A 23,100-nucleotide genomic window follows, 5' to 3' on the forward strand; every position below is an offset into this window, starting at 1 on the left:
ATTTATATATGCTGTGCACTGTGCAGTATCTAGCATCTAGCACAGATGACTTCGGGATAAGCCCAGCTTCCATTATTATTATTATTTTAAAATAAATCTTGGACGTATGGGAGGAACTCAGCACTGCACTATGTCAGTTGTTCCATCAGTGCAAGAATTTCAGCCAGAGGTGCCAAGTTGCACTCAACATGGGGCCTATCATGTGTGTGTGATGTCACGCAATGTGCATTGGGAGGAGGCTGCCACAAATATATAGATACTTGTCCCATTTATTATTAGTTACTACTTTTTATTGCCGTTTTGTTTTTCTGGCTACAGCTCATGGTTAGTGTGGAAAGAGCTTAACCATACATATTAGTACAGTCAACATGCTTAGCCAAAGTTTGGCTTAGCTCAACTCAGGGACCAGGGGAGAGCAAAACAACTGTGAGCTCCTTTCCTGGAGCCCACACACTCAGACAGTCTGGTCCTGGTAAGCCATAGTTTGCCCTACTATGTTGTGTGAGTCAGGCCAATGTGTCTTTTACTAGGATCCTTGGTTTGAACATAAACAGTAAGCTGGGATTCTGTAGAAGCACAGCTGAACTTTGTCACAGTCCTTTTCCCAGCCATATGGAAAAAGGAGAAGGGAGCATATGAACTGCACTTGGGCTCATTGAGGATTGCCCATAGTTTAGCCTCAGAGGTTATGTGTTTCATATCACTTGAAAAATAAGGATGCTAGTGTAGATTTAGGAAGCTGGTGTTAATGTTAGCTTTTAGAAGTTTTAATACTAGCAGTACCATCAATAAATTGTTTGGCCATGGAGAAAAAAGGCATTTTCAATGAATAGAAGGCAGTCCTTTTGTTTTTTATGTCTTTGTCTGCTTAACCAGCTCATAGAATATCTTTGTTTAATACTTAAGGCAGAGTGCATCATGGTTCTTTAACTTCTTGTCAACAAGATTAGTCTATAAACTTACTAGACATTTGGTCTTGTATTAATGGAATGAACAGGTTTACCTTACATAATCCGGATATTCTGGTTTATTTCAACACTAGGTTTGAAACATATTTGTTTAAAGCAGAAAAGGGCGATTATAAACCTTCCTGGTTTTGTTGGTATTACTCAGTGAAGCTGTCAACATTAAAAAATATACAAATTATGGGCTACATTCATTGTATTTCCAAGACACTAGTTTCATTCAGATATCTTTTTTCCAGGTACCAAAAGGCTATCTGTGTTCATATGTGTATACATGCTCAAATATTTTCTGTTTGGTTTGCATGCAAGTCAGTACTTTCCATTGGCTGTTAATTTTGGCATGTTCTTTGCAAATAGTAAAGCACCCAGGTGTGCTTGATTCACAAGAACTCCATTTCCGACCCCAAATCTTCAAGGTTTATAGAGATCTTGCTACACACCACCGAGGAGCAAATAGAAGATGTTTGCTTGAGCCTCAATCTTACACTCAAGTAGCAAGCAGTCTTAGCAAACCCCATGGTCAGGTTGATATTTGAGGGCTTCTTCATAAATGCTGCATACAGAAACAAGAATATACATAGATAATGCAAATCAATCTCTGGATAGAATATAGCACTTATTGTGTAAACTGTGTTGTGGAGTGTGTGTGTGTTTTCCACACACACGACTCGGGACATAGCTACTTAGGAGGGTAGGCTAGATAAAATGCTTGGAGACTCTTGAGTTTTGTTCTGCTTTGCTTTGTTTTTAGTTGAAACAAGTCACGAGTGTAGGAGGAGTCAGGCCAGAGGAGTGGATGTCACCCACGTGGTGGGAGTGGATGTCGTAATTTCCTAATTTAAATTCCCTCCCTGCATCCCCCTCCAAAGGTACTGCTTACTTAATAGAGGATACGGATTTTTTGGGGAGGGGAAGGGGGGACAAGAAAAGAACAGAGAAAGGTTTACATTATTGTATTCCTCAGCCTGTTCCAATAATCTTACTCCTCCTCCACAATACATTGCTGCTTTGAGCTAAGGAAAACGAAGCACGGGAGATATTGTATCCCAGCATCTCTTATAATTTGTCCTTGTACACTGCTCATAACAGGGAAAATGTTTATGCCACACTTGCTACAGTATGCATGCTATTAGATTAATGTCAATGAAGGAAGTTGTCGTGCACATAGTTTGTAAAACATGCTTGTTAAGAATGGGACTCTTTATAGTAATAGTGTGTGCTTTAATGCTCCTTTTTCAGGTTTTTACTTCCCATGGACCAACTGTAATTATGCCAACTTGGTTCTGTTCCCGAGAATGGTTTTGTCACGTGGGCAGATTTGATGAAGCGGGAAAGGTAAGCACTGTGAAGACGAGCAAAACCTTAAGTGTGGTTTAATGTTACCTGTGCTGAGCTCTCGAGTACAGCTGGCATCCCACTTCAAATAGAGAGTTCAGGTTGTACCTGATAAAGATGCCCTCTTGACTCCCATGCAATAATTAGAACACAAATGAAAAATGCATGAGCAGATAAAAACTAAGGGGCAGATCTGTTTCCATGAATTTATTTCCATAGTGTTAAAAATGATAACATTGCCATTAGCAACATTGCCACTGGGAGTGTGTCCAAAGGTGCTGGTACTAGTATGGGACCATTTATTGGCTGTGTTCACATGTAACCCTGCACCAAAGCAAGGCTTAAAGCAAATGTGCTGGCTTCCATGGAGCCTCCTCCCCAGTTCCTTTAGCTCAGTCCAGTATGGGATTGTGTTTAAGCTTTCTGCTCCTTAACCTTGATGTGCAGCTGAGGTTTCTTCTTGGCTACAGATCATGGTCAAGGTGCTGTATGAAGAAGTACCAGATTGAAGTGCCAATGAGGAATGTGGATCTAGGACAGGATTTCCCAAGCCTGGGTCTCCAGCTGTTTTTGGACTACAACTTCCACCATCCCTAGCTAGCAGGACCAGTGCTCAGAGATGACAAGAAGTGTAGTCCAAAAACACCTGGAGACTCAAGTTTGGGAAACCCTAAAGAGAGGCCAAATGACATTTGGTCCCAGCCATTCTGATGGAGTGGACCTCTCTTGTCTCCTCTTTCACTCTGATGCAACCAAATGGAATGCTCTTGGCAGAAGATGGTTCTAGAAAATGAAAAGCCAAATGGCACTTTATCCCCACAAGGCCGATGGAGTGGCCCTTGCTATCTCACATTCTCCTGAAATGTAAAGTGGTGGGATATAACCTGACCATGTTTGTACAAAGATAGACTTATTGCCTGAACAAGTAGTGCAAGCTTTCTCTTCATAGGGGAAACTAAGTACACACATGACACTGAGGGACAATACTTCTTCCTTAGAAGCCACTTTCCTCTCTAGGGCAGAGGAAGACTGCATAGTGTTCTCCCACCAACTACACCCCTAATATTAGGGGGGATGCCTCACCACAGGAGAGAAAATGCCACAGAAATGAGGGAAGAGAAACACCCCCAATTTACCAGATGCTATGTTAAGTAATCATCTCCTTTCCTTCTTTTAGTATCTAGCAGAGTAACTTGCAGGTGTCATGTTGCTGCCAATAAGTATAGAAACAGGCTGAAACGTCTACATTCCAGTATTGCCATGCACTGAAAAGTCTCCATAGCAGCAACCTGCTTTTCTCATTTGTGACTAAATCTGTACACCTGCTCTTCAAATGTTAAAATGAAAGGCATACACCAGAGACATGAAATAAAGATCTTATTACGTAATACACTTAGAATGCATGATCAAAAGCTTTTTGCAGATCCCTTTGATAGCATTTCCTCCATCTACATTTATTTTAAAGCTGTAGTGGGTTCTTCTGCAGCTAACGTGTGATTCCCAAGTTTCAGAACAGTGTTAATTTATTGAGGGAGACAGGAGTTGCTGCAGCAGTCTTGTGACATCTTAAGAACAAACAGATTTATTGTGAAATAAGCTTTGTGGATGATGAAGCAGACTCTAATCTACAAATGTTTACACTACAATAAACCTGTTCGTTCCTTATACAGTCCCAAGATTTCAGGTTGCAAGGTAAGGCTCCACTGTGTCTTTAAATAGGTCAGTAAGGAGGACTGTTTTGTAGAATTGATAGGAGTCCTTTCCTAATTTCCGGGAGTTGAGTTTTGCGTGATAGCCTTGATTGAGAAAACACAACTTTTACTGCTCAATAAGTGTAGCTTTTTTGTGCTTTTGAACCATTTCCATTCTGAATTGTTTACCTTTCTGGCCCTCCCTCCTCCTAGTCAGCCTCCGCTGGAGACGAAGTAATTCAATCACTCCTGATGCAGAGAATTCCTGTGCTCCTCAGAGGAGGGTGCTGATTTCCCCACAAGTCATTGCTGTAACCTTCTTTTCATTTCAAAGGCATGCCCAGATCAATAACCCATGCAGGAACATGAATGGTGGGGATGGTATCCTTTTTCTTACTCTTACGTGCTAAAGCAGAAAAGAAAAGTTGAGTATTCATAAGAGTGAAAGATGCCGCTCTTACGAATTCAGAAAGAGTGCTTAGCAGAGGTGTGTGAAACATCGATCTTTGCTTGAGACTTTAATACATTTTATCCCTGGTTTTCTAGACTTCCCCATGGTCTATAGTTATCTGCCAGAAGTTCTGCCTCTGGCTTATGCGATATCTTCCCTCATTATTTCCAGACTTAATGTTAGGCATGTCAGTTTTCAAAAATCTTCAGGAGAGAGTAATTTTTAATGAATCCCAAGAACAATAGTATATTGGAAGCTAGTAGTGTTTCAACTGCAGCCTGTGAATTAAGTGGCTTTGTCCTTAATTTTGTTTCTTTCCTTGCAAGTAACCAGGAAATAAATCTACAGAGCTAAGCTGCAATATGTAATTTGGTGAGGATTATTAGAATAGTTTCACTTATGTTTTGTTAGTCAAAGTGGGAGAGTGTTGTTGTTATTTATTATTTAAGCCATGAAATTGGGGGGGGGGAGATTTGGTTCAGCTTTGTCTTTTTTTATAAAAAAAAAGCTGAATCAAAGTATTGTAAGGTTGTCAAATGATTTGTCAAGGGGCTCTAGGGAAAAATCAAGACAAAACGCAGACTCTGATATTCTTGGCACATTATGGGTAAAACTGAACAGAGATCTGTACTTGAGATGTGTCCAAGAAAGAAAGTGCTGGAGCCAAATAAATTAGGCTTATGAACTGCTTTAAAACAAGCCCTTTTAGCGACGTGTCTTGATAACATGTTACTAAGCATGCTGAGGTAGTCACTGAATTTCCACCGCTTTCCATGTTTAATTAGAGTATTGTTTGCCAGTGCTGTTCACATATTTCTGTTTGGGAGACTAATCCTTTAACTTTATTTCCCAAACAATGCAGCAATTATAACTTCATCACAGATTTCCTGTTTTAGGATCAGGTCAAAATGATTTAAAGGCCTATCGGGACAGGACAATGGGGTTCAGTCACACAGCTAGCAAGAGGCTTAGCAGGATTTGTATAATTCTGGGGGGAGCGGTTTTTAAAACAGTCTAAGCATGAAATTAATGTGCTGGGTCTCCGGTGAGCATGTCTCTGCTGAGATTTAAAGCACCTATGAAACTAAAACTTTGCTACAGGCCCAACACAGGCATGCATACAAATACGCAAAGATAAGCAACAGTGAAGTGAGGGCTGTACCCTCCTGCAATTGGTTTACAGGTGGAGCAGATACATGGTTAGAGGACATGCATAGGAGACTGTCACTGATCAAGCCTCTGACCCAGCCACTTGACTTTTGTATGCTTTGCTTCAGCTTAAGCCAGTTGTTTTTCTGAGGTCAGATATGTCCTCTGCCAGATACACATTGACCTTTGTATCTCTATATTCAGTCTGTGTGCTGTTATCATTTCCACGGACTTAACCTGGACTGTCTGAAGCACATTTGATCCTTTCTATAAGTCAATCTTAGACTCGATTCTTTAATTCTAATGCTTCCAAGTTGGTAGTATTGGACTGAGTTCCAATCAGTTCAGTGGGGCATTTAGGATTTCAGCATTCACCTGTTGAGATGAATTTTTGTATTATATATATCTTTTGAAGGATTCTTGGTATGAATCAGGTTCGTGTGATGTTACTATTTGCTGGGCCACACATTATTCCTCTCCTGATAAGTTTTGCCCACAAGCATTCAAGAGGCCATGGGTTGTAGTCAACTAGCTTTTTAACTCAAATTAAAAGTATTGCTCACGACTAATTTAGGTCCATAAATTTCATTGGGTCTATGTGGGTGTATCCAGGCACATGTGCTTGCATCTGGTGATACTGCACTTTCACTATTGGGATACATGGCCAGTGGGTCTGATGCTTAGCTGCTGAACCATTACATATGTAAGAAATACGCTGTCCAAGTGTGGATGCGCAGGCTGAAGCTGCTTCCTCTTGGAACAAAGAGAAAGTTAGGTTCTGCATCTACACTTGGCCAACATCATTTCTCCCCTGCCTACCTATTATATGCCAATTTTTATTGGGTTAAAAATGTTTAGGCATCAGCACCAGATTTCTGAGCACTTGGAATATTTCTAGCTCTGCCTTCTGCAGTCCTTTTTTTACTGCACTCATCTACTTTGTTCCACTGTTTACATCCACCAGACATGGTCGATGAAGAATTGCACAATATGGAACTTGATGAAAATAATTGCATCATATGTGGGGGGGGGGGGAGAACCTTAAGTACTCGGTACGGTATGTAGTGTAATGGAATCTACAAATAGGCATGTGACCTTGGGTAGCAAGCTGCTAGATAATTAGAACCAGGTGCCTAACTTGACTTAGCTTGGAGCGTGACATGAGGAACAGAAGCAGGTTTAAATTTTGCAGTTGACACAAAGCAACACCACAGAGTTGAGCACAGGGGAAGCATAAATCTAGCTAGATGGTAGGTTGAAGGAATTCTGGTTTTCTCCTTCTGGCGGTTATGTCTTCTTTCACCCTCCCACAGCGCAGTTTTGTTACCGCCCACCGTGTTACTTAATACACCTATTAATACAAATTATAGAAACCTGAATACAATATCTTTCATGTAAGGGCTGAAGCTCAGAGGTAGAGCGTCTGCTTTGCACACAGAATGTTCCAATCCCCAATCTCCAAGTAGGCCCGGGAGAGACCCCCATCTGAAATTTTGCGAAAGCTACTGCCATTACTATCATTACTGAGATAGATGGACTTAATGTGTTGTACTCATTAACCATTATTTGCATCTATTAAAAGTTGTGTGGTTTTTTTCCTAGGGGCTCTGCTCCTGCTTGCTCCACTCAACCAACCCCATCTACCGCCATGCCAACTCCCAGTTCTTTATCCCTTACCCCCAAGTCCCACAGCTCCTTCCAAACCCGCAGTCAGAAGCAAGCCAGCAGTAAATCACACTGTGCAAGTTGGAGCGAACTCTTTATTAGCAAAAACACGATCTGCGCAGGAGTGTCAGGCCTAATGAGCACAGCAACTCATCTCCAGTAGCTCTTGCCCCCATGAAGCCGTTGCTGAAACTGAAGGTCCCTGCCTCCCCACAGCTGCCTAAGTCCCCTCCTCTCTAGGGCCCCCCCCCCAAGCAAAGGGAGACAACAGCAACTGCCCATTGCCAATCTCTCCCCCCCCCCTTTTCATGCTTCTTCTGGTTCTTGGAGACAAGGGAGAAGAGGAGCTTGTCTCAGCAGGAGGGGGAGACACCTGTGCCTCTTCACCAACCGGATTAATTTCCGCTTTTTAGCCTCCCTTCTTCCCTGCTTCAGCTTTTGCCTTTGATTCTGGACTTCTTTCTGCCACAGACTCCCAGCTCACTGAGCCTCATTACCCCTTCAGCTTCCTCTTCTTCCCCACTTTCTCCCTCGTCTCCCTGTGACCACTCATCATTTCCCCACCACTGGTAAAACCAGATCTTTAATATTTCTAAACAATATAATTAACTGTGCCTCTGGCAATCCATACCCTCTTATAAGTTTAATCTCATTTATTGCAACTTTCCAAAATACCACAATTTTAAGGCATGACCAAAAATACGAATATATCAGCACTCAATGCTCCACACCTCCAAAATGTATTCGCTACGCTGTTATATATGTTATATATATGTAGTTAATGGGACTTAAACTGCCTTGGTCGCGCTTGTCGATGATCTCCTGTGGGCTAGGGACAAAGGTGAGAGCTGTTTCCTAGTTCTGCTGGATCTCTCAGCGGCTTTTGATACCATCAACCATAACATCCTTCTGGACCGTCTAGAGGGGCTGGGAGCTGGGGGCACTGTTATACAGTGGTTCTGCTCCTTCCACCTAGGCCGTGTTCAAAAAGTGTTGGTGGGGGATGAGTGTTCAGACCCCTGGGCTCTCACTTGTGGGGTGCCTCAGGGTTCTGTCCTCTCCCCCATGCTTTTCAACATCTACATGCAGCCACTGGGAGAGATCATTAGGGGGTTTGGGCTGGGTTTTTATCAATATGCGGATGATACCCAGCTCTAGTTCTCTTTCAAATCAGAACCAGTGAAGGTGGTGAATGTCCTTTGTGAGTGTTTGGAGGCAGTTGGAGGATGGATGGTGGCTAACAGATTGAGGTTGAATCCTGACAAGACAGAAGTTCTGTTTTGGGGGGACAGAAGGCAGGAAGGTGTGGAGGACTCCCTAGTCCTGAATGGGGTAACTGTGCCCCTGAAGTACCAGGTGCGCAGCCTGGGAGTCATTTTGGACTCGCAGCTGTGCGCAGCCTGGGAGTCATTTTGGACTCGCAGCTGTCCATGGAGGCACAGGGCAATTCTGTGTCCAGGGCAGTTGTTTACCAGCTCCACCTGGTACGTAGGCTGAGACCCTACCTGCCTGCGGACTGTCTCACCAGAATGGTGCATGCTCTGGTTATCTCTCACTTGGACTACTGCAATGTGCTCTATGTGGGGCTACCTTTGAAGGTGACACGGAAACTACAACTAATCCAGTACCTCTGGATGTCCTGATGCATCTTTGTTAAGATTGCAATTGCTAATATGCAGTTGTGAATTTTTTGTTGCTGTTTGAGAGACTACGTATTTTGTTGACTACCGCTCAGGTGCCCTCTTTTGATTCCCAGGGCATGGTAGGTTTCAGTGTGCTGAAAGCAGCGCCTTTTTAGACATTTTTTTGCCACTCCTGCCAACCTAGAACAATCTCGTCGTCCGATGAGTCTGAGTGCCAAACTCACTTCCATACTTATTCAGGAATATTTTCTCTTAATTCATTGTCCCAATTGTGTTGATATGTATACTTTTTAATGCGTCCATAGTCATAATACTATAGATTTTACTCCGTAATTGTTGTTTCCATTCTTCTATCTTTTCAAATTAGAAAAAGTAATTTTAGAAACCCAAAGTCTGGGTCCATGGCACTCCTAGATGTATGATTCAGCCTTTAATTATAGGGTAATTGCTGCGGGCACACTGACTTTTTAGAGAAGCAGCATCTCGGCATGTATTTGGCATTAATTGGAGGCCAAGAGCATCCAGCTGAGATTTGGAAGAAGGAGGAAGAAGGAGAAATCCCTGAATCAGAGTAAGAAGGCTTCCTTAGAATGTTGTCTCAAAAAATGAGGAGAAGGGAGGTAATTAGATCTAGAGGTTTGGTGGGCATGTTGGGAGTTGGCACAGCGACTGCCATCCATCCCACCCCTGTTGGGAACTGTAGTGTTTGCTTCATATAAGTACTGAATTCCAAGTTCTTATTTGCAGTGCCTCTGAAGAAGAACTGTAATTTTGAAATGCATTGGACCAATAAACCCTGCAGTGGGGGGAGAAATCAGCATTTCTCAAATTCAGTACCAAAGGTTCATTTAATACACATTTCTCTTAACAATCTGAAGCCAAAGGAAAATCAAGCAAAGTAACACAATGTTCTAATTATTTTAGCAATTTCATTTTGTACAGGCATTAAATGATGTGTAATAAAAAGCTAACATGCTCCTCGAATAAATATTTAGCCACCTAGCGTGTGGATAGGCATGTGGCGCTTCATTTTCATTCTGATGCCACAATGCTTGAATAAATACTCCATGCCGAGTAAATCAGTTATTTATTTACATAGCACCATCACATGACAGCTTGGTAACCGAGAGTGGGATGAGAAACAAACAATATTTTGAGAACATTTGACAATTATACGGGCTGTTTTATAGTCTCAAGAGGCTGCAGTGTTGCTAAATTAAAACAGATGTTGTTTAGTCATCACCTTCGGTTATATGAAAAGAAGAGGGCAGGGTTTTGAAATGGTTGTGCGGCTTAATTTGCAGCAGAATGGTACTGGGGCATGCCCATAGACCTACCCATTGAAATGGACTCTCGCATCATGAAACGATATTGCACATTTGGGAGGCTATAAACATCCTCTCCCCACTTTGCTAAAATACTACTTTCATGGCAAAGGGATGTTTCTGATCAGATCTCTCTTTCTCATTCTCAAGAAGTTTTTGTGATGAGATGCTCACTCAGCACTGTGTTGTGTGGATGTATTTGGACATGCCACCTGCTTCTTAGCAATCTTACGACAAGCAACTGGAGATCTGGAAGGTTTGCCATTCACAGTATTATTATTACTTTTACACGGAGCATGCAGGTGTGCTTTTGACATTGATAAAGTACAGCAAAAGGCCTGTAACATTTGATCCGTGGATGTCCTGTGCAAGAGTAACGCTCTATATTAAATTAGCTTTAGGGAATGTCTCTAAATATCCATTAGATAGGTGTATGCATTGGTTCTAATGTCGAGATTTTTTTAGATGTCATTGAACACAATCACATAATATATCGCACAGGATTCTTACTCCACTTTCCTTGGCGTAAACCCTATTAAATTCAATGCAACTTGCTTCTGAGTAGGCATGGTTACGCTTGTACTATTACCTGCTTTTGATCTGAAAAAAGTGGGTTTTTTTTCTTTCCAGGGCACCCCAGAAGACCTGCTGTTCTTTTATGAACATCTCCGAAAAGGTGGTGGAGTCTTTCGAGTCAACCAGTGCCTCCTTCTGTACCGTTACCATCCACAGGCGGCAACTCATTCAGTTCTAGAGTAAGATACGTTCCGTATCAAACTGTTTTGGATGGCGTTGGTGGGTGGGGAATCCTTCCCCAACAAAATATGCATGTGGGTTCGTATATATTTGATCATTTGTCTGTATTTCCAAGCCATTTGCAAGCATATGAGAGCCAGTGTGGTGTAGTGGTTAAGAGCGGTGGACTCGTAATCTGGTGAACCGGGTTCACGTCTCCGCTCCTTCACATGCAGCTGCTGGGTGACCTTGGGCTAGTCACACTTCTCTGAAGTCTCTCAGCCCCACTCACCTCACAGAGTGTTTGTTGTGGGGGAGGAAGGAAAAGGAGAATGTTAGCCGCTTTGAGACTCCTTCAGGTAGTGATAAAGCGGGATATCAAATCCAAATTCAAACTCCTCCATATGTGACTTGAGAATGTTGGCCTTTTAAGGCTACTTTCTTTTATTTCCTTGTAAGCTACGCACCCTTATGTTTCAATACATCATGGATTTGAGTAACTACTTTTTCAGTGGTCACGTGATTTGGTTCTGGTATTGCTTTGGTTCTGGTAAGGCTGGTCGCCAAAGAATTGATGCTTTTGAATTATGGTGCTGGAGGAGACTCTTGAGAGTCCCATGGACTGCAAGAAGATCAAACCTCTCCATTCTTAAGGAAATCAGCCCTGAGTGCTCACTGGAAGGACAGATCATGAAGCTGAGGCTCCAATACTTTGGCCACCTCATGAGAAGAGAAGACTCCCTGGAAAAGACCCTGATGTTGGGAAAGATGGAGGGCACAAGGAGAAGGGGATGACAGAGGATGAGATGGTTGCACAGTGTTCTCGAAGCTACAAACATGAGTCTGACCAAACTGCGGGAGACAGTGGAAGACAGAAGTGCCTGGCGTGCTCTGGTCCATGGGGTCACGAAGAGTCGGACACGACTGAACGACTAAACAACAACAACATTGCTTTGGCTTAGGCAAATCTGTTATTCAAAGTTTGAAACCCCGGAATGCAAGGCCACACTGTTTAGGGGTTTTTGTTGCGGGGGGGGGGGGGGCAAGGGTTATTGTTGCTGTTGCTGCTTCTTTTTTGTATTTTTATTTTAGTTCTTCTTGTGATTTATGTGGAAATTGTTCAGTTTGGTTATGTATTTTTTAGTGTTTATTGTTTATGACGACTTTTGTTATGTTGTAGTTACATTTTTTTTAACGTAAGCTGTCTTGAGCATGGTTTGAACTGCGGAAAGGGCGGCATACAAATTAAATTATATATGTATATACATAATATATATGTATACTCCTTGTTATGCTAAATGTGTAGTATGCAGCTATGTCTGTGTTTTTTTCTTTATTAAATTATAAGCCTGTGTGGAGAGAGGAGGAATTGTCATCCAGACCACATTGTGCAGGGAAAAGTTTATTTTTTCTTTACCCATCCATGATCAGGAGAAAAATCCCTCACTCACCCGGGCTCAACATTGAGGGTGGGGAATAAATCTCCCATTGTCACTTATTTAATTACAGGCTCAGGAGGGAATGAGGGTTTCCATCGGATAGCATCTGTGGAGGGAAGGAATAAATTTTTCTTCTTCCATGTTGCCATGATAATCTCTTGCCCCTTTGAGCCTGTATATTAAATGAAGGGGGGAAAGAGACATTGTTGCTTGCTACACAATTAAAATAACATCTACTTTGACTCTCACTCTCATGTTGAATTCCTTTTCATGTATTGATCCCAGTATTTTGGATTTGGGACACAGGATTGTTGTTGTTGTTTAGTCGTTCAGTCGTGTCTGACTCTTCATGACCCCATGGACTAGAGCACGCCAGGCACTCCTGTCTTCCACTGCCTCCCGCAGCTTGGTCAAACTCATATTCATAGCTTCGAGAACACTGTCCAACCATCTCGTCCTCTGCCGTCCCCTTCTCCTTGTGCCCTCCATCTTTCCCAACATCAGGGTCTTTTCCAGGGAGTCTTCTCTTCTCATGAGGTGGCCAAAGTAGTGGAGCCTTCCTGTCAAACATGCCTATTAAGAGTGCAGGTTTGCATTGGCCCTACAATAACTTTTGAACTGATTGTTTCTTTGGATGGGGCACTTTCATTGTCTCTCTCTCTTTAATTTGTCTTAGAATAGCCTTCTCTAGCCTGGTACCCTCCAGATGTATAATTTCAGACTATAACTCCCACCAACCCCAGCTAGCACAGTCATAGTAATCCAAAACATCTGGAAAGCACAAAGTTGAGGAAGGCTGTCTTGGAATGTATAGTGTGTCCCTCTAAGTAGGACTGGGGTTAGGGTAGGGCTGTTTTCAGTTATATGAACTAAGACAGGGTTTACCAAACTTACCCGTATTTTTCACTCTATAACACGCACCAGACCATAACACGCACGTAGTTTTTAGAGGAGGAAAACAAGAAGAAGAAAAATTATAAACGAAATAGTGGATATATGATTTTTGTGGTTCATGCTGTGGCCACAGACATGTGATCTGACAGTGAGTTTGGAGTAGCCCAATGCAAAAATCCTGAGGATCCATGTGGATCCATGCTTTGTAACCACGGAGGAGGGAAGGAAGGGGAACCATGGATCCTCTGCTCACGACTGCAGCAGATCCCCCCCCCCCGCCACCCGCAGGCATTCGGTCCATAACACGCACAGACATTTCCCCTTACTTTCTAGGAGGAAAAAAGTGAGTGTTATGGTGCAAAAAATACGGTAGGTCTCCAGCTGTTGTTGGACTTGCAGCTCCCATAATTTCTAGCTAGCAGGACCAGTGGTCAGGGATGATGGGAACTGATGAGACCCAAGTTTGGGAAATTAAGGAGATGGCTTAATAGGGTAGAAAAGGACTACCTCTTAGAAGCTTTAGCTCAGTCAAGCTGAGGAGCATCTCTGACTTTGGTCACACAAGGTCAGGGACTGTCTATTTCTGTTTCTCCTAAAGTTTTGCTGTTTCCAAGCTCTGCCCTGTTCCTTGAAGCCTTAAAGAACCAGCCGTTGGGGTTTTTATGGAACTTCCACAATCTGTGCCCAGGGCTTCAATAAAAAACATAGGAACATTTCAGCTTATGTGCCATTTGCTTGATGATACTTTCCCCCTAAACCAACATGATATGAAAACAGAAACTTGCAAAAGGAGGGGGGGTCAGCATTTAGTGGGGTTCAGTTAATGTAGAGGTTGCTCAGCACACAGTTATGTGAGGTTTGAATCATGACCTTCAACTACATTAGCAGCATAATAAAATATCTTTCTGTTTATTCAGTGTAAATCTGTTTTATCTCAAAGGTGCTGAGCAGCATACCCCAGTATATGTAATATTTTCCATTAAAAATGGAGGGGGGAGAGAGATTTTGTTCAGAATGACTATTGCTTCACAGCAGTGATTCTGAGATCTGCTTGCAGTTGTGCTTGTTTATATATGGAAGTAGCTAGTTGTTGCGTGGAATGAGATGGTTAAATAGAGTAAATAAATGATTTTCTAGGGATGTGTTTGATTCCATAGCTTTCGATATGAAGACATTGGAACCACATAATGAATGCTATGTAGATGAAGAACTATGAAAGTATTTCCCTTTTATTACTAGCTACATGATGGAACTATATTTTTGATAGTTTATTAGACTTTTCCTAACCCTGTATTTAGACATGTCAAGCTTTTTGGAAGCGCATTGCTAGTTGCTGTGGCATTTTTAAAAAATGTATTTTTGGAAGGGAATTTGTTCCGAATTAACAGCAAGCTGTTACTGATTCCATTTTGCAAGGTTGTGTGGCTCAGACTCCTCTGGAATACGGCATACGTGGAGAATGTGGAAATGTCATGAAGCTGCTTCTGATGGGGTATTTGGACTGCCAGCTAAGAAGCTTCAAGTTATCTGATATGTTTACAAACCTGTGTATGTAATCCAGATTAATTTCAGTTACGAAGTAGGATCAGTAGAAAATTACGAAGTCAGGTCAGAAGTGAAATTGCTAGAGAAAATGGAGTTTTGTGCTTCCAACCTACCTAGAATTCGACAATGGAGTTGTCACCAACTTTGATGGCTTTAAAAGAGGAAATAAGACAAATGAATAGAAGATACAGTGGTACCTCGGGTTTGTTTTTTTAAAATGGAAAATTTGGGGAGCTCTAAACAAGTGTTTTGGCTTCATAGCATCATACCCATAGAAGTGGGGGGGGGATAAAAAAGGGACAAAGTTAGGGGGTCCACAAAAAAATTATCCTGCCCAATATAGATGCATAAAAATTTCTAAAGAAAGGTAGATACAATGGTACCTCGGGTTAAGTACTTAATTCGTTCTGGAGGTCCGTTCTTAACCTGAAACTGTTCTTCACCTGAGGTACCACTTTAGCCAATGGCGCCTCCCGCTGCTGCTGCTGCTGCGCCGTCGCCATGCAATTTCTGTTCTCATCCTGAAGCAAAGTTCTTAACCCAAGGTACTATTTCTGGGTTAGTGGAGTCTGTAACCTGAAGCACCTATAACCCGAGGTACCACTGTATAATTGTAGATAATTTGGCTGAAAGTGTATTTAAGACAAAGTTTGTGACTCGTAATACCCGTAGCTTACAGCCAGAGTTGAAGAAATAAATCTTTGTGAAACTAAAGAACATGATTTGTTTAAAGAAAGGTGTGTCAGTTAATCTTTTCAGCAAAGGTAGCAATCAAGTCTAGATCTTCAGTGTACTGATCACAGTTTGTCAAAGCCCCCATGCCCTACAGGCAGAAACTGCGTAGTATTTGCCTTATTTTGCAACTCTCATTACAGCAAAAAAAGGGAAGTTCATGTCTGATTGGCTAGTGGGAGTTCTGAACAGTTTGGTGACGTCTAAATGTAGGAATTAATTACTGCTTCTCCCCCCACCCCACCACCCCATGAGTAATTCCCACAATTAATTTACCCTACAGAATAGATTGCTGGAAGGCAAAAGGAATCTGTGAAGTAGGAAACAGTCTCACTCCCATAGTCTTCTATGCTTAGAAGCATGGGAATACATTATCAAATGACATGTTCTCTGTGTTTATAGAATCTGAATCCTGGTGCGCATAGAAACAATTTGACAATAGTAGCAACTTGTTCATATCTTGTTAAATATATAATGGTTATCCATTTTAATGTTTCGCCTGCGGTTGTGAGCATGTTACAATATATTTTAACATTGATACAATAGAAAAGAAAGTTAAAATTTGTCAAGAAGCTTTGCATTGTTAAGCTCCTCGCCATAAAGCTCATTTTGCGTTATCCATCAGGCCAAAGTAGTTGAAGGAGGAGGTGACAGTCAGTGGTTTTCACTATTACATTAACTGTTTGTCTATAGAAGAAGGCTGTGTGTGAAACAGACGGAAGCCTAGTAGAAGAATTTGTCTTGAGTTTAATTCTGAATTACTAGAATCAGACTCATTGCTAACAAGATCAGATGAAATTGGGGGGGCGACACTTTCAGGAAAGGGCAGAAATAGTAAAAACAAAGCAAAATTCTTGTTCATTGGGAATGTGAGATAAAGAGTCTCAATTTGGCACTCCTTGAGCCTTGGATTCATGTTGCTTCTGGCTATGAAATAGTAGTTAATGTGAAGACTGAAATGAACCAGTGAGAATCTTTTGTGGGAGGTGGCTTCTTATGTAACTTTTAAGAACTGCTTTTAGTTTCATTTGTTTCGGGCGGTTTCTTTAATTGCTCTTTGCAAGTTGCTGCATCTCCTTTGCACCTGCCTTGGCGCTGGGAGTCTGGGAAAGTGGCATTCCCTTATCCCCCAAGGCAGGAATCCCAGCTACTGGCCCTGGGAACGGCCCAGCGTACAAGGCAACCTAGGTGAACCGGAAACCTAAAGGGGAAAAACCCCAAAAACCCATCTCTCTTTTGACACTCCTTAAGCTACATGTTTTTAAAAAATCTATATTAGTAACATTAACTTGTGTTCATTACAGGTTTTCACAAAGCCCACACCTGTAATAATCATATAATTAGCCTGAAGGCACAGTCACACACTTCTCTGCATGAACCCAACATCCACCCACTGCTTGTCCTTATGACACAACCTGAAGCTATGAAAATATTCCCAAGGTAAAGTTCTATGATGTAGACTTTCTGATTTAACTCTCCCACAAAGGGGTGTGTAGGAGCCGGAGCGGCAATTCGCTACCTGCATGAGGGCCAAGCTCACTGTTATAGTAATAATGCATGTACAGTGGAATGCTAAGATGCTTGGCTGCTGCTTTCTTAACTCCCTACCCACGCAATTTTAAACATCATTTTGCTGTTAAATTCACCCCTGCTAAAAGGAAGGCCTTCTCTTTCATTTTAGAAGGGGATTTGAATGCAAAATCCTTCCTGATTCAGGAGAGGGTTCACATTGGAATCTTGCTAAAATGGAGGGCTTCCAAGCAACCAGCACCATTCTTTGAACCGTCAAAAATGCTGGTTCAAAAATTCAGTGGAAGAATTTTGCTCAGTGGGGCGCAATATTCTTCCTCCTGATTCAGGGCAATTTCTCTTCCTCTCACTATGTATTTCCAAATGACACAGACCGCAATGTTTGGTAGCTTTCGGCACCCCTGCTGCCTTCTGCTCACACAACGTTGGATGAAACCCCTTTTTCCCCATGACAACAACTTGTGTTTCCTAGCCCAGAATTTAGTAGTTTTTTGTTTTTTTTACTGCTGTGCTTTAGGTTTGATTTGCAAGAACTGTACATAAATCTAAAGATATTTGGCTTGATTCTATGATCTGTTTCTGTATCAGGCCAATATTTTAAATAGTTTTACCAAGTCTTGTTGAATCATAGTCATTGGACCTATTTTTATTCAATCAAGGGGCTGGAAAATGTGGTGAACATGTGTGCGGAGAATGTGCTGGCTGAGAAGTAGAGAGTATCTTAGTTCTATAACTTACTTTAATGAAAATATAATTGGCACTGCATCAGCACAATTCTTACATATCAAACCATTCTATATTTAATAGATCACAAATGGACCCATCAGCCCTAGCCCTTGGTTTTCTATAGCTGCTTGGGAATCCAGCCTCGGTATGAGTCTGGATTTGGTGGCTGACAGATACTGTAATACAACGAGGCAACCATTCAGAAAGAGTTTTAGCTTGCTGGATTACTGCTTCGCTTCCAGTCGTTCTTTAAAGTTTTGCTCGGCATTCTGTGTTGTCTCTTGTGTGTGAACATGTAGAAATGCTTTTTGTGCCTCGTATTCTAGTTCAGAAGCACTGATGATAAAAAAGAGTCTATTTCTTTTTGCTTACAGATAATCAGGATTGCTGGCTTTCTACCTCACTGCTCACAAATTTTGGCCACAATCTAACAACAGACAGTGCTTACGTCTATTGATCCCAGTGTCTTTAGAACATTTAACTCTGTCTTAGACTGTGGTCTTTATTGTCTGCAGCTACTTTTTAGTTTATGTATGTTTTTAGTTCTGTACTGTACTTTGATCTTACATTTGATGCACATATTCTTGGGATCGTTCTGAGGAAGGGAGTTTTATAAATAAATACATAAAATTATCATTCATAATACAGTGGTGCCTCGCAAGACGAAATTAATCCGTTCCGCGAGTCTCTTCGTCTTGCGGTTTTTTCGTCTTGCGAAGCACGGCTATTAGCGGCTTAGCGGCTATTAACGGCTTAGCGGCTTTAAGAAAAAGGAAACAAACTCGCAAGAACTCGCAAGACGTTTCGTCTTGCGAAGCAAGCCCATAGGGAAATTCGTCTTGCGAAGCGACTCAAAAAACGCAAAACCCTTTCGTCTAGCGAGTTTTTCGTCTTGCGAGGCATTCGTCTTGCGGGGCACCACTGTATTTCACAGGTGAAAAAGCAACCAGATGCCTACTGCTGAATGATTTACAGCTGTTATATTAGGGGATATCTGCATTAAAGATCTGAACCAGTCTGAAACTGGTTTATATGCTGTAGCTTTCCCCAAAGAATTGTGGGAGTTGTAGTTAGGGGTGTGTACAAAAACCTCTTTTGAAGGGTTTCATATCTTCCCGGAAACCTTCATAGAACAGGGAACCCATTCATAGAACCCCTTGTTTTTTGGTTGGGAGCTAATGTGTTGAATTGCCTTTGGAACTGGCTCAAAAAAGTGGCATATATAGAATCCTAGATTTGGAAGGGACTCAGAGGGTCATCTCATTCAACCCCCTGCTGTTAGGATTCCTGCTCCATGATTGCAGTCATGGGATTGTTGTCTATCACATGACAGTGCATGTTTTGACTCCACAGAGTGGGAAGTGACGGAGACAGGATGTTTGTGTTACTGTGTTCAGTGAAGTGGGACTATTGTCCTTTGTCCTTTCTCTTTGCTGTCTGATGCTAGAGAGAGAGGGAGCCATGTTGCAATGCTCCGTGTGTGTTTATATGTAAATAAAGTAGATTAGCCAAAATGCTGAGTTGCTGAGGTCTGTTACGCAAGCTGCGAAGACTCTGCGGATCCCTAAGTGTGCTGATGTCTGTTGGCATCGATCGCTGTGATGTTCAGGCAGAAGAAAGCTTTTGAAGCTCCCGAACGGACGACCAGGAGGGAGAGAACATGCCAGTTGGGCATGTGTCTCTGCCAGGGTCCTACTTGAGTGTAGGATGAGCTCCTGACAACTGCAATGCAGGTATCTTTTCCCAATGTGGGTCTCAAAACCACAACTATGAAATTAAGAGTCTTATGCTCTACCAACTAACTGAGCTAACTCACAATATTTTCTGAAGCTGATAGAAGACATCCAAGTTTATTTGGGCACATAACTTTCCTCCCTGATTTTATACTTACTATGGAAGAGTTCTCGAAATAGGAACAAACAGATTTCAGTAGGCACAAAGTACTACAGCAAGTATGCTTTCAACAAGAAGACCAGGGAGGACTGTTGGGTAAAAAAACCAGCATGTTGTAATTTTTTGTTTCCTATACCCATTCTGCAAGCTGAAATCTGATGTGTGAGGCTACAGAGGGCTATGGTGACCATTAGGCATTTGAGACCCGTCTTTCAACTACATCTTCAGTATCCATTGGTGACTGCATACACATTATTAAGCTAGTCCTTTTGTTCCACTGATGTGCTGAGTGGCAGTCCTACCTGTAAATCTACTCACAGTTCTCTCCAGTCACAGGGAGAGGAGCTAGCAGTTGTTGGACTTGGTTACCACAACAAAAGCTAATCCTATATAGCCCTTGATTTTAGTTTGTCACTTTTTTGGCAAAAGTAAATGTTTTCGTCCTTCAGATAGGCTTTAAATTCTTGTAGCTTTAGATTTTTAAGTGCAGAAAATTATTAGTTTTTTTATGACTGCTTTGATTTTGGGAGTGATGTGTTTGTGTTTGTGCATTTTTAAAAGGCAGATCTGGCTCCTTTTAAGGACCTAGAAGAAGGTTCTAGAGTTTCCACTACTGTCTAATCTTGGAATGTCGTGCAACATTTGTAACGTTGTGCATTAATTTTTTTCCCCTTCTGGGAATCGTGTATCCTATAAAAACTGATTAACAGACATCTGTCGACAAATGCCAGCAGCAGCTAAGCTCCAAATCAGAAGATCTTGTAACTTTGCGGTTATTATTTAAGAGATATTTTGCATCAAGTCCAAAATTCCATTGTTAGCTAGAGGGGCAGTAAACATTACAACCCTTGGTCTCTAGACACTGTTGAAATTTCATGTGGACTGGCTGTTCCAATTGCTGCATTTATTTATGAAGAGTTTCCAAGTTGTGACACCCGTTGTGGTGATGAAGTGTTAAACTGCCATAAAAGGGGCATGTTGCACTTGCAGACGGGAAGAAACAAACGTTCACTCAACTCCTGAGATCCAATTAATAATTCCCATCAGAAATCAAAACACCTTCATGCTCTACTTATTATTCCTGCCTTTACGATTCTCATGTCATAATTAGAGGGGATGTGAAATCTTGACTCGTAAAAACTACGCATGTATTCAGTGTTTTGCAGTTTAGAAGAATATTTCCTTAAAACAAACTTATTTCCATTAAAGCGTTTCCAGAAGTTTCAAATACTTCATAGCAAAAGTACTTTCTATATGGCCGTAAAGAATTGACACCTGGGCTCTGCCTTGCATGGAAGGAAGGATCCTTTAAATGACTTAACATTGAGTACTTTCAGCATTTACATCAAAGCAACCAATGTTGCTTTGTATCGAGATACCTCACACTGCGGTCCAGTTGTATTACTGTATCCAGTTGTATATGTTTAAATAAAATCAAAATGATTTATAATCGGGTGCAGGATTACAGGCCAGGTAATTCAGAACATTATGCTTTTTGAATAGGTGTATGCAGGTGGTGCTGTGGGTTAAACCACAGAGCCTAGGACTTGCCGATCAGAAGGTCGGCGGTTCGAATCCCCGTGACGGGGTGAGCTCCCGTTGCTCGGTCCCTGCTCCTGCCAACCTAGCAGTTCGAAAGCACGTCAAAGTGCAAGTAGATAAATAGGTACCGCTCCGGCAGGAAGGTAAACGCCATTTCCGTGCGATGTTCTGCTTTGCCAGAAGCGGCTTAGTCATGCTGGCCACATGACCTGGAAGCTGTACGCCGGCACCCTCAGCCAATAAAGCGAGATGAGCGCCGCAACCTGAGAGTTGGTCATGACTGGACCTAATGGTCAGGGGTCCCTTTACCTTTACCTAGATTATGATTCTAACATGTTTAAGTTTCAATGTCCCTCTTGCTAGTTCCTCTCCATGCATCTAGCCCATCACAGATTGTTTCTCTGAGTGAATTTACACCCATGTTTTAGAAGTTCATTGGGTATGTCATGGACATACAGGATAACATCTGTTGGATCTTCACATCCTTGTTCTTCCTATACACAAATGGCAAAGAGCAAATGCTCTCAGACATTATTTTGAAAGGGGAGAAATGTCCCCACCACTAGTACCTCTACAAAACATCTACCACATCTGCCTTGGGATATTGCTGGCACTGCTTTATTTAATCTTGTAGATCTCACCACTGGATAGAAGGACAACTATATACTGCTGTTGTGATCCTGTCAAAGCCCTGGTTTCGCTGTGGAATAGTGAGATGGAAAGGGCCATCTACACACCATCCTAAGCAACCATCTCTGGCCTTGGGGTGTCTGGTCTAAAACCTCCTTTTTCTGTGGGCAATGAAGCAGGAGTGGTGTTGGTTAGAACAGAAGTCCTGGTTCAAATCTGACTAAATAGAGCCATGAGTGCATTCCATGTCCCTGCCACATGGCAGTGACGGTAGCAAACAGAGCTCCCCTCTCTGCCACATCACCCAGCAGAGCTTTTTAAATCCAGATCCAAACCTGTAAGAGATTTCTGAATCAGTTTGAGGAGGAAATTGCTCAGGGCTGTGCTAAATTTGCTGTCACTATTGGTTCAGGTGTGTTGGAAGTCTCTAGAGCACCTTCAAACAACTTGTGGGATTGGTTTCAGTGGTTGCAATCCAAGGATGTGGACATGACGTTTGCAGTGGCGAGGACTGACTGTGTGTTCATCATAGCTCATATAATCAGCAGGTGAGGCCTTGGTGGTGGTGCCAACACTCGGGACTGACTGGTTGGTGGTGACCTATTCCGTGGTGGTTCCCCATTTGTGGAGCTCTTCCCTAGTGAGGTGCATCTGTCTCCTTCATTATTGATTTTGCAGGGGAAAAACCTTAAAAGCATTCATTTTTACCCATTTGATGGCTGAAAGACACTGTTCCCGGCACTGTTCCCACTGTTCCCACCTGAGATCACTGTTTAAGAATGTTTAAGAATGTTTTAAGCTGCTTTGTAGAATGTTTCAAAACTATGGGGGGTTGTAGCGTTTGATCATTGTCCGCTGCCTTAGGGTCCTTTGGAGGGAATGGTGGGATATAACACAGTCAATCAATCAATCAATCAATCAATCAGTGTGAATCCACCTCCATTCAGTGGCTGATCTGATGACAGGAGCATGAGTGAGGCAAGCTACAAATCTAGTTTTGACTAAAACAGGTATTGTACCTTGGAGACTTGTAAAAACATGTGTTATGGGATGATCCATTACTTCACCTGTTTGTGGTTACTTTTTACTCAGTCAGGCTCGGGCCTGCATTTGATGCAATGCATGAGGTGATTTGTGTGTGTGTGTTTATTGATTGTGTGGCAACCTGGCAGTGATGTGGTGGGCAGGAATGAGTGATCACTCCTCACAT

The 23,100-nt window shown here is 42.1% G+C and overlaps 1 protein-coding gene across 5 annotated transcripts in view; it reads left to right on the forward strand.

The window, feature by feature from the left end:
• The window catches only part of B3GNTL1 (UDP-GlcNAc:betaGal beta-1,3-N-acetylglucosaminyltransferase like 1), a 186,710-nt gene that overhangs the window by 129,187 nt on the left and 34,423 nt on the right, over positions 1-23,100 (forward strand). For all 5 annotated transcript variants that reach the window (XM_081183852.1, XM_081183853.1, XM_081183856.1 and 2 more), the window contains 2 exons: positions 2,205-2,300; positions 10,855-10,979. In XM_081183852.1, the coding sequence (XP_081039978.1) occupies positions 2,205-2,300; positions 10,855-10,979 (221 nt within the window). The remainder of the gene's footprint in view (positions 1-2,204; positions 2,301-10,854; positions 10,980-23,100) is intronic.

Source organism: Podarcis bocagei (assembly GCF_964188305.1).
Source record: "Podarcis bocagei genome assembly, chromosome: 2".
NCBI classification, from domain to species: domain Eukaryota; kingdom Metazoa; phylum Chordata; class Lepidosauria; order Squamata; family Lacertidae; genus Podarcis; species Podarcis bocagei.